We start from the raw sequence: 11,873 nt of genomic DNA on the forward strand, positions 1-11,873 counted from the left end.
GCCATTGGTCTTCTTGGGTTAAGAAAACGTAATCCATCCCCTTAAAGACGGAGATCTCCACGTAGCCAGGAAGCCGAGGAAAACCCTGGATTTGAGCTCATAATCAGCGTGAAGGAGGGTGCCCGGGAGGCCCACCCGAGGCTGTGTTAGGACCTCCATACCGAGCTGCCCTTGCGGTGATCCGCTCAGCACTGTCCTGACTGCAGTCAGAAGGCCTGGCGCTCTGTGATTTTAAATGAAATCATGCCAGCATGTAGGATTCTAAATGGCATATTTTGTAGGTAGACTCCATACTTCCTAGAACTACTCCGGGTTATTTTCACTGAGGAAGTTAGATTTTCACACATTGCTAAATAAAAATGGATTCCATCTTTCGTTTCGAAAAAGCGGATACGGATCATTGGTAACCATATCTGGCTATTTCCTTGACTGCACAGGGAGAAGACACCCGTTATCGGAAAAAAAAATTATGCACTATATGTACCAGTTGTGTAAATCCCTTGATCACATGCACAGGTAGGCACTTGGAGACCTGGCAGCTTTCAAGTTAATAAAATGTATTACCGTTCATTAAGAATGTAGTATAAAAGAATTGGAATGAACGAGGCACAATTAATTCTATCCTTCCTTTTATATTGAATGCAGAAATGGAATATTTCACAGAGATGTAAAACCAGAAAATATATTAATAAAGGTAAGAACTTTTATATGAAAAATTGATATCAGAAGAAAGGTAGAATATAAAAACTTTTCCCTGGATATGTTTTCAATCCCAGTGGATACCATGTTTGTTATAACATGTTTGGTTCTTTCCTTCCAGTTTGGGAACAAATGGTTAATTTAGTAAATGCCATCAGCATAACTGTGCATCTGGAAGAAGGCGCCCTCCTTATACTATATACAAAATAAACTCCGCTCAAATCATCATGCTAAACACTCTAAAGATAAAAGTGGGAGAGGCAGGATTTGAGCTCTGATACGTCTCACTTGAAAGCCCTTCAACTATGCCTGTGTACAATTTGCTCCGTTTGGGCATATGCGTACACCCACGAATCCATCATCCCAGTCAACTTCACAAACAAACCCAAAACCCCTGAAAGCCCTCATCCTTGCCCCCTGTCCCTTGTCCCCAGGCAAAGACGAGCTAGAACGTTCTAGAAGTGGAATTACATAGCATATACCCTTCCTTGGTCTGTTTCACTCAGCATCGTTATGTTGAGGTTCAACCACATTGTCGTGTGTGTGCCACGCCTTTTGAAATTGTCCCACAGTTCTTGGATGTTCGGTTTTGTTTTTGACGTTCCTCTATTGCTTGGCATTTCGGTTTGGGAAGTTTCTATTGGCATATCTTCAAGCTCACTGATTCTTTCCTTGGCTGTGTTGAGTCTATCAAAGTCTTTTAAAATTTTTGTTACAGTGTTTTTTGTTTGTTTGTTTTTAATTTTTTAAATTTGTTGCTGCGTTGGGTCTTTGTTGCTGCATGCCAGCTTTTTCCAGTTGTGGCGAGCGGGGGCTACTCTTCGTTGTGGTGCGCGGGCTTCTCATTGTGGTGTCTTCTTTTTTTTTAAATAAATTAATTTACTTATTTTTGGCTGTGTTGGGTCTTTGTTGCTGTACACGGGCTTCCTCTAGCTGCGGCGAGTGGGGTCTACTCTTCGTTGTGGTGCGCGGGCTTCTCATTGCGGTGGCTTCTCTTGTTGCGGAGCACGGGCTCTAGGCACGTGGGCTCAGCAGTTGTGGCTCACGGGCTTAGTTGCTCCACGGCATGTGGGATCTTCCTGGATCAGGGCTTGAACCCATGTCCCCTGCATTGGCAGGTGGATTCTTAACCGCTGTGCCACCAGGCAAGTCCCTGTTACAGTGTTTTTTATTTCTAGTGTTTCCTTTTGATGTTTTCTTAGGGTTTCCATCTCTCTGCTTACGTTTCCCATCTGAACTTTCACGCTGTCTTCTTTTTCCATTAGAGCCCTTAACAAATTAACCATAGTTATTATAAATTTCCTGTCTGGGAATTCTAAAATTCTAAAACCTGCGCCGTATCTGAGTCTGGTTTTGATGCATGCTTTGTCTCTTCAGACTGTTTTTTCTTGCCTTTTAATATGCCTTGTAATTTTTGTTGAACGTACTGGGGAATGGGAACAGAGGTAAAAGGCTGTTAGGGTAGGTTTCTTGGTAATCTGGCTAAGAGAACTGCTGCTTAATGTTTGCTCTGGCTGTAGGTGCCAGAGGCTTCAAATTTATCGACGGCATGAATTTTATTACTTGAATGTGAGAGGTAGAGAAGATGGAAGAAACACCTTGAAACCTGTTTCCCTGGGCTGTCTGACTTCCTTCAAGGATCCCACGTGGTGTAGGCCAGGCCCCCAGCCTCCCCCGAATGGGAACCAAGCTTCCAGAAGCACTGGACGCGGTGGGGAGTTTGAGGCATAACAGGGCATGTGACCAGGGTGTAGAGTTCATCTGTAGACTTACGCTGCGACTTAAAAATTTCCACAACCTGTAGGCGTTTTGAAAGGTCTGTTAAACATAGCCAGAATATTCGCAAATGTGTTCCGCTGAAGAGAAATACCGCTTCCTCACCTGCTACAGGCTACTTCAGTGCTTATAAAGCCAGTACTTTATGTTCTACAAGCTAGTTTATGTGCTAGGAATTTTCCCGTTGGTGCATAAATATTTGAAATGGTTTGTATTACAGTCGCTGCTTGATGAGATGTTATTTGTCCCTGCTTCTCTCCCCCCTTGCAGCAGGATGTCCTGAAATTAGGGGACTTTGGGTCCTGCCGGAGTATCTATTCTAAGCAGCCGTACACGGAATACATCTCCACCCGCTGGTACCGGGCCCCAGAGTGTCTCCTCACTGATGGCTTCTATACCTACAAGATGGACCTGTGGAGCGCGGGCTGCGTGCTCTATGAGATGGCCAGGTGGTGCCCGAGTTGCAGCTGCTGCTGGGCTGGGGGGCTGCGTCAGGGTCCTGAGGCCGGTCCACGCGGGGCTCGGCCGTCCAGTGGCTTCGTGCCAGTCCCTCCCTCTGCGGTGCCGAGTTTACAGTCCTGGTGTCATGGTGGTTTTTTAACTCGACAGGAAAGGTGTCAAGCGCTTGTCCTTGCTTTCTGGGTGTGGAGGAAAGAACACTGTCAGTTACTTCTTTCCCACTGGCCCGCCCCGGCCCTGGGTCGGTGGGCCTCTCCAATTGGCCCCATCAGCGACAGGATTGATGAAGACAAATGAAGGAACAGAGTTGAGGCGTGCTTACTGCCACCTTGTGGGGCCTGCCATGGGGGCGGGGTGCGAGCGGTGCTCCCCGGTCTACCCTCAGAGTGCAGTCGCTCGGGTGGGGTGCTCTGGCCCCGGGAGTGAGGGCGAGCTGGATGGAGTCCAGGAAGCCCCAGCCCTAACCGTCCTCCCCTCCCCCAGCCTTTGTGCTTTACCGCTGGGCGCAGCAGGGCCAGGGCAGAGGCCCGGGAAGGGAGGAGGGCCTGTTCCGTCCACCGGCGGCGGGGGCACTGGGTGGAAGAAGCCCCGGGAGGAGGTGGGGCGGCACCTGCTCGTAGTGGGTCATGCAGGACGGGTGGGTGGGTTTAACCTTGGGGTGATGCACGTCAGGATGGTACAGCCCAGCGCAGGCAGGACCCGGGTCGTCCAGTCCCGCCTGCTCAACTGACCCCTTGATAAATACAGACGTTTGGGCCCTTCGGGACACGCCTTCCGATTCTAGATCATTCGTATTGATAAGTGACTGTTATTTTTGGAAAGGAGAGTGGTGATTTCACTGATACTAAAGTACCAACAAATGATCTTTTCTCCCGTGCTAAAATCCCTGAGTCAGTTTGGAGGGATGTCAGAGGCGCTGGTGCTGGCGGCATCCACTCAGGGCATTGGGCAGCCTACGCTGAGCCTCGCTGACTGCACTCTGTGCCCGGCCTGCCGCACCTCAGAGGCGTCCAGCTCCTCTGCGTTTCCTATTCTCCCCTGCGGCCTGAGCTCCTGCCGTTTTCCCTGAATAGAAGTCATCTTACCGTCAGAGCTACGTTTTTTTTGTTTGTTTTTTTTTTGCGGTACACGGGCCTCTCACCGCTGTGGCCTCTCCCGTTGCGGAGCACAGGCTCCGGACGCGCAGGCTCAGCGGCCATGGCTCACGGGCCCAGCCGCTCCGCGGCATGTGGGATCTTCCCGGACCAGGGCACGAACCCGTGTCCCCTGCATCGGCAGGCGGACTCTCAACCACTGCGCCACCAGGGACGCCCAGAGCTACGTTTTTAAACTCTTCTTTGTGGCCTGTAATGTGTATGGGTCTAAAATCTTTTACCCACAATCCCCAAATCCGTGACTGCTCCAAAACCAAAACGCTCCTTGGGCCTCATTTGTCTACACAGCCCGACCTGACCCAGCCTGAATTTTTGTCGATTAAACTCCCCGGGCCGTAAGGAGGCTCTGGGGGCTTTCATCTCTCAGCCGGCAGAGGCACCTGCTGTGCCTCTACGGGAGTGTGGCCCTGTCCCTTAGGAAGACACCGACCCGTAGGGACAGTAGGAGGAGGAAGGCCCAAGCATGGGCGGGGGGGCTGGAGGTCCCTCTGCTGGGAGGCCGCCGCCCTGACCACAGCCCTGGCCGCCCGCCCAGCCTGCAGCCCCTCTTCCCCGGAGCCAACGAGTTGGACCAGATCTCGAGGATCCACGACGTCATTGGCACACCTACTGGAAAGACCATCACCAAGTTCAAACGGTAAGTGCGGCCCACAGGCCGCCCCACCACCGCGGACCCGCCCTGCCTCTGTCGCCCCCAGGGGCCTCTTCACAGCCCCACGAGCCCGGCACGCGGGTTTTGTCCCGGGAATGTTCACTCAGGCCACAGAGGTCTTTGGGTGGGAAAGGCTCCCCAGCACAGGCTGCACGCACACACCCTGCAGAGCCGGCAGCTTGGCCACCCTGACCCCTCAAGGGGGACTCGGGGGCGTGGGCAGCACCCAGCAGCTCCCAGAACCCTAGGGAGGTAAGGAGATGACAGCCATGCTGGATTTTTTTCTTTTTCTTTTTCTTTTTTTTTTTTTTGCGGTACGCGGGCCTCTCACTGTTGTGGCCTCTCCCGTCGTGGAGCACAGGCTCCGGACGCGCAGGCTCAGTGGCCATGGCTCATGGGCCCAGCCACTCCGCGGCATGTGGGATCTTCCCGGACCGGGGCACGAACCCGTGTCCCCTGCATCGGCAGGCGGACTCTCAACCACTGAGCCACCAGGGAAGCCCTTCTTTTTCTTTTTTAAAACTTTATTTCATTCTTTTCTGGTGGGAATGTGGTATTAGTCTTCTCAAGAAAAAGTTTTCTTACACTTACAGCGTAACAGATTTCACGACCTCCCACCCTTTTTAAAAAAACAGACTTAATTTTTTTAGAGCGGTTTTAGGTTCACAGAAGAACTGAGCGGAAGGTACAAAGATTTCCCATCTACCGCCCGGCCCCACGCAGTGCACAGCCTCCCGGCCACGAGCACCGGCCCCGGGGTGGCATGTCTGCTATCATCAAACCTGTGCTGACACGTCATTCTCACCCAAAGTCCACGGTTTCCACGAGGATCTTGTATTCTATGGGCTTTATGCCCCCCTGCCCCCTGCCCTTTTTAGATTGTAAGCTGTTACCTTCAGTGCAGGTCCCTGTAGGGTCGTGATGCTGGACTGGCCACGTGCCCTAAATGACGGCGTGATCGTTTATTATCATTGGGCTTTCAATACAGGTCGAGAGCTATGAGTTTTGATTTTACTTTTAAAAAGGGATCAGGAATACCTCTACTGACAGCCAGTTTGTCCCCGCAATGCCTCTCCCTCCTGCACGCAATGGTGGCCTATGATCCCGATGAGAGAATCACTGCCCACCAGGCCCTGCAGCACCCCTACTTCCAGGAACAGAGGTAGGCGCCTGCTGGGTTCCCGTGGGCCACGCAGATGGGTGGCTGCTTCCCGGGAACAGTGCCGGTCCCTCTGGGAACCCGCACCTTGCTCCTTTCTGGTATCTTCCCCCGAAAGGAGGCGATTAGTGGCATCACGGCAGGGTGGAGGGAGGGCCTGTGGCCGCTTTGCGGTTGATGCCAAGGCTGTGGTGTTGAGCCCTGGAGGGTCACGTGGCACACAGCGGGGGGAGCGGGCTGAGCTCGCTCGCTGTGAGGTTCCAGGGCGCATGTGTTGGGCGACACCTACCATTGGAAGTACCTGCCCTGAGGGCTTCGGACTCCACCCCTCTGTCCCCTCGTGCGTGTGTGACGTGGGGGTGACGTCTGACCCGAACCTCGAGTCACTGGGCAGGGCTGGGCCCATGGCTCCGGAGCCCAGAGGCTGTCAGGCTGAGACAGGAAAGGAAAAGAAAAGCTCCTCGGGTGAGAGGAGGGGCGACAGGCACAAGCCCACACTGGGGACAGAGGAGGCCGACAAGCCCTGTGGCGGCCAGGTTCTCAGCAGAGGCGCCCCTTGCCCCTTCCGTCCTGTAGGGCAGCTGAGAAGCAGGCTCCAGCCAGGCCCAGGAGGAAGGCCTCCGCTCTCTGCCCCAAGCGGCCGGTGGCACCGGAACTACTCAGTAACAACTGGCAGCCGGCACAGGAGGGCAGCAAGCAGGTACTGAGCGATCAGGCCGTCTGAGCTGGGACTGGACACCCTCAGGGGCCCGTGTCTCTCTGACGCAGATGCCACCTGGGGAGGCGCCACATCTGCCTGGAAAGTGCGCCCGTCAGCGACCTGCCGCCACGCCAGGTGGTACCTCTGCGCCCCTGGCTAAGGTCCAGTGTCGCGGGCTGGGATCCTCCCAGCCGCAGGGCCAGGCCGGTGCCCAAGCACGTTGTGCCCGCAGAGGACCCTAGCCGGGGCACAGGAAGCCAACACTGGCCCAGGAGACCGTCCCTACTCGGCCGCTGAGCCCCTGCGAGAGCAGCAGCCCCAGAGGAGCACTGCGCCTGGCACAGAGGTGGCCTTGCACGCTTCTTGGTGTAGAAAGCAGAGCTGCATCCCACGATAGCTTCCCCTTTCTCTCGTGTGCCGCGGGGCCCCCTTTGCTCGGCTCCCCCAACTTTACAGTTGCGGGCTGGCACCGAGCTCTGTGGTAACCGTGGCCTTCCATCGTTTCTCACTCAGCCCAGCATCTGTTGAGTGTCACTCTGCGCTGGGAGCCGAGGATGCAGGTATACCTGCAGCCAGGCTGCTTTCCAGAAATCCGGACCCCCGTGTCCAGACACCTGCTTGACGGCTCCAGCTGAATGTCCAAAAGGCAGACTTGTTCGAACCCGATCTCCTGTCTCTCCCCCCAGACCTGCCTCTGTCCCCGTGCCTTCCCTCCAAGGGCGGGTGAAGGCGGCTCCCCTTCAGCTGCTCAGGCCGCCAACCGGGGACGAAGCGCCCCCCCGCCCCCCCCGCTGAGCCTCCCTCACTTTGCCCCTAACTGCCCTCCCTGCCGGGCCTCCTCTCCCTCTTGGTCAGCTGTTGGCACCCGCCGCGGGCGCCCCCGCGGCAGAGCCGAGGCGCACGCTGTCTGCCAGGGCCCCGGAGTGAGGGTTCAGGCTGTGCCGGCCATAACGTCTGGCGCGACTGCCCACTCTTCTGGCCGGTGGCGCCGCGGACCATACGTAAACGAATGGTGGGGGGGCTTCCCTGGTGGCGCAGTGGTTGAGAGTCCGCCTGCCGATGCAGGGGACACAGGTTCGTGCCCTGGTCTGGGAAGATCCCACATGCCGCGGAGCGGCTGGGCCCGTGAGCCATGGCCGCTGAGCCTGAGCGTCCGGAGCCTGTGCTCCGCAACGGGAGAGGCCACAGCAGTGAGAGGCCCGCGGACCGCAAAAAAAAAAAAACGAATGGTGGGGATGGGTTTCAATAAAACTGTGGACCCTGAAACTGGAGTCTCATAATCACGTGCCGTGAAATTTTCTCCAACTATTAGAAGATGTGAAATCCATTCTTAGCGCACTGGCCACACAGAAGCTGGCTGCAGGCCGCTTTGGCCGACCTCAGGGAATCCGAGCGGGAAGCGTCACCGTGGCCTCGGCCCTTGGAGCTGCACGTGCGTCAGCGCGGCCTCCCCCGCTGTCTGCCCTGGCCCCGGCCCAGGGAGCGGCCACCGCACATCTAGGGGGCTGGGACGCGGTACGTGTTGTCCAGTCACCACACCGTCACACCTCACGGTCAAGAAATTGTATGAGGCAAAAGTAGTACAAAAGAGCCCTTTTGCTTTTCCTAATTCCCACAAAGTGGAAAGCATTGTATGTTCCTCTGACCTTTGCTTTATTTCTAGAAACAGCCCCTAAAGCAAGAGGAGGACCATCCCAGGAGACACGGACCAGCCTACGTGATGGCACTGCCCAAGCTCAAGCTATCGGGAGTGACCAAGCAGCCCTTGTACTACAGCCCAGCGCTGCAGTCAGTGGTTGCCCCCGGAGCGACCCGGAAGGTCCCGGTGCTGAGACCCCCGAAGTGTGTTGGCCCGAACCAGAAGGTGGGCGTCCCACCGGTTCCCCTGGCGCCGCGCTCGCGCCCATCCCGGCCTCTGCTGAGTGTCTGTCACTTTCTTTAACAGACAGACACACAGAAGGACATCCAGCCTAACCTGAAACAGTACCGCCGGCCCACAGTAGAGCGGAGAGGTGGAGGCTACTGAGTGGCGCTGCGGCTCCCCTGCTCGGGGCGGCTCCCACCCGGCCGGGCCCCAGCGAGCGTCCCGGGAGAGCTGCCCCCAGACCAGCACCAGCACCTCGGCTTGGAGCCTGCCGGCCCGAGGCTGCTTGCGTCCTAAAGGCAGCCGTACTGTAGGTTCCAGTCTCAGACCTTTGTAAAATGACCTCATTCTAGGCTTTCGGTTCCTTTCCGTAACATAAGAATTTGGGGCAGGGAATATTTTGTAATTTTTTATATGAATCAAAACAGAAATTATACTTCGTTATGGATTATTTAGGCCCGGTTTCACCGAGGCTCTGCACACGGTGCCTTCCTTAGTGCATCCGTCACCAGCAGTGTCCTAGCACGTTTGGCTTCCAGATTACACCATTGGAGACCCCTGATTTTTATTAAACAATAAGCTGTCATTACAGTGTTGTATCTTAATATATCTTGAGTTAAACATGTGTCCTGATTAGCCATTCCTTTATTGTGACTTTCGTGGGCGTATCAGGGGCATTGACTTTGTTGGGACACTTCGGTACAGCTTCACTGTTCACTTGACCGTCCACTGAGGAACGACACGGGCTGGCGCTCGGCCCTCGGAGCCCCCGGGTGCGGGCCGCGGGCAGGTCGCCGGTCCAGCTCCCAAGGCCCAGCTTCCTCCGTGAGTAGAGGCCGCTGCTTCCCAATGGCCTGCGGGCGCGCCCAGCTTCGTTTCTGGGGTGCCAGCAATAAGCGGGCACAAGAAGAAACCTGTTTCCCGTGGGGGAGGGAGGGGAGGTGGCAGAGCATTGGTGGCGCCGGAAGGGGCAGGGCAAGGGGCCAGGAGGGACAGGGCGAGGGGCTGGGGGAGGTGGACCCGGGCGGGGGGGGAGGGCAGGCCGTGGCCAGCATTTCCCGGTGCCCGGGAGAGGGGGAGCCATGGGCGCGGGCGCGGGCGGGCCCAGGGCGGGCAGAGCCGGTTCACGTGGGGAGACCTGGGGGGCTTCGGGGACGTCCCGGGTGGAAGTGGCGTCGGGGCGGGGCGGGGCGGGCAGAGGGCTGGGAGCGCCGCGTCCCGGGGGCGCTGCGGGCTCGGCGAACTCGGGAGAGGCCACGGACAGGCCCGCGCTCTGAGCGCGGCTCCAAGTGAGGGCAGGTGCAAGGACAATTTAGGGAAATCGTCCCCCCCTTTAAGTATATAAACGCGAAGGGCCTCTCTAAAGTTCTTCGGAGCTGTACCTTTTTGTGAAGGAACCCTCCTCCCTGCGGGCGTGGTGCCCTGGGCCCCGTGGGCCTCCGCCTCGGTTTCAGGGGGTGGGTCCGGTTTCCCCAGGGGCCCCTGCGTCCACTAGATCTCTGTGTCCCGTGGGCCTGGCGACGGGCGGGCGCTGGCCAGGCTCTGGGGGCACAGGAGGCCGCCGGGCCCTGCTGCCAGAGCGCTGGTGGGTCTCCGTGCACCCCAAACCTGACCGGTTGCGAGGCCGGGCGGCTGGGCCATCTCAGCCTCCCCGGGGCCACTGGAGGGCCCGTCTCCACAGACCCGAGCAAGGGAGCTCCCTCATCACCACCTCGACCGATGCCCTCGTCCACGTTTGAGACGCGGTTGGGGCCGACGTTGGGGGCAGAGGCCGCAGGCGGACACCCCAGTCCAAGGAGCCCGGCCCTGCCGGCTGTTGATGTAAACCTGCTCCCGAGAAGACAGAGCAGGGGCGACGCTGCCGAGGGATGAGGGCGCTCCAGGCGAGCAGTAAGAGCCGACGAAGCGTACCGGGTGCGCCAAGCCGACCCTCCGTGGCTTCCGAGAGGAGGGGTGGGGGCCGGCCTGGGGACCCTCTGCCCCGGGCCTGCGGCCGCGGGGCGCGTGCTGGCGGGGCGGGCGGGGGCGGGTAGGAGGCCGGCCGATTTTGGAAGCCATCTTGGAGCACTTGGCCAGGGACCAGCCGAAAAAAGAAAAAGATGCGTTCCCAGCACGGATGCATCTCGCAAACTGCACCGCAGAGTCGCACGGAGGGCGGTGGGCGGAGCTAATAGGGCCGGAGCGACGTCAGCCTCGGGGCGCCGAGAGCTGGGCCGCGCCCTGGGTCCTCGGACTTTTCACACTGCTGTTGTCCTGGGGCCGCCAGGTACCCACCCGTCACTTCCTACAAACAAGCAGGAAGTTCACAGGCAAAGGAGTCGACCCAGAAGAACCGCAAGGCTCAGGATTCTGGACTCGAGTTCCAAGGCGGTCTTTTCTGATCTCCAGAAATACGCGTGGCTTCCTCGTAGGCCTTCAGTGTGATGGACAGCACTTAGTGACCAGTGCTTTGACTAGGATGACAAATACCAAACTATCTAAAACGTGCTGATGTTTTCATAGGAAGGGCATTCTGAATGTGTCCAACATATAAATCCTGCTTCTTTCACTTACAGCGAGAGGGTGTCCTGGTGTGTGGTGGTTTCCACCTTTCGCGAAGGCTCCCCTGCCCTGTGACGGAGGCTCCCCGTGGTGCAGCCCTCCTGGCCCGGCGGCTGGTGAAGAACTGGCTCCCTGACCCTCCTCTCCTCTGAGAAGGAAGCCAAGACCCAGGCTGATGAGAATTTTTCTGCAACGGTAACATTATCCTGTTGCCACGTTCACAGAAATGATGGCAATGGAGCGTGGACACGTCTCTTCTAGCCTAAAATCACTTAGACGCGCCCCCAGTTCATTGGGATCACTTAGAGAAATGTGTTTTAGGCACTTCGTGGTTTAGAGTCTGGCCACATAAAAAGGCCTTCAAAGGGTTCAACTGTGTATGATTTTTTTTCAACTGAGAAAAGTTCCTGTACTTGGCAGCTACACTGTCATGATTCTAGTCCCCTGTAGTGCCTACAGGTAGGCGTGGGCATGACCAAGATGCTCACCAGCTGGCTTCAGCCAGATAAAAATCCCATGTAATTGTCATCAGCCTTTTTTTCTCTGCATCCTTAACAAAGCACTTTCACACTCACCGTACAGAGTCGTGTGTGATCTTCCAACAACAGAAGGTGGACTCGTGGACTTGAAGCTGTAAGGAGAAAACTGTTCCCTGAGACCGCAGTCCGCATGCATGGGCAGCTGCCCACAAAGGCTGAAGATGGGGAGACAGCAAGAAGGGGCCAGAGAACCGCAGGGCTCTCCGGACGAGCCACGGTCTTGAAGAGCCTGCCTCACATCAGGGCTGCAAGGGACACGGTGTAAACATTTAATTCAACAAAAACAATACAGTAAAAGTTGAGCCAATTTAACAGAAGATAAACAAATGG

At 56.6% G+C, this 11,873-nt stretch overlaps 1 protein-coding gene across 8 annotated transcripts in view; it reads left to right on the forward strand.

Annotated features, from left to right (window-relative positions):
* MOK (MOK protein kinase) overlaps positions 1 to 9,088 on the forward strand; it is a 47,299-nt gene extending 38,211 nt beyond the window's left edge. For 5 of the 8 annotated variants that reach the window (XM_067725036.1, XM_067725055.1, XM_067725105.1 and 2 more), the window contains 8 exons: positions 438 to 516; positions 646 to 694; positions 2,746 to 2,924; positions 4,624 to 4,725; positions 5,729 to 5,902; positions 6,476 to 6,599; positions 8,263 to 8,463; positions 8,545 to 9,088. In XM_067725036.1, the coding sequence (XP_067581137.1) occupies positions 438 to 516; positions 646 to 694; positions 2,746 to 2,924; positions 4,624 to 4,725; positions 5,729 to 5,902; positions 6,476 to 6,599; positions 8,263 to 8,463; positions 8,545 to 8,625 (989 nt within the window). In that variant the 3' untranslated portion in view covers positions 8,626 to 9,088. Of the gene's footprint in view, positions 1 to 437; positions 517 to 645; positions 695 to 2,745; positions 2,925 to 4,623; positions 4,726 to 5,728; positions 5,903 to 6,475; positions 6,600 to 8,262; positions 8,464 to 8,544 lie in introns of those variants that run through there. The other 3 variants (XM_067725095.1, XM_067725075.1, XM_067725086.1) reach the window with 3 other exon arrangements.
* Positions 9,089 to 11,873: the final 2,785 nt, after the last annotated feature.

Source organism: Pseudorca crassidens, chromosome 1 (genome assembly GCF_039906515.1).
Source record: "Pseudorca crassidens isolate mPseCra1 chromosome 1, mPseCra1.hap1, whole genome shotgun sequence".
NCBI classification, from domain to species: domain Eukaryota; kingdom Metazoa; phylum Chordata; class Mammalia; order Artiodactyla; family Delphinidae; genus Pseudorca; species Pseudorca crassidens.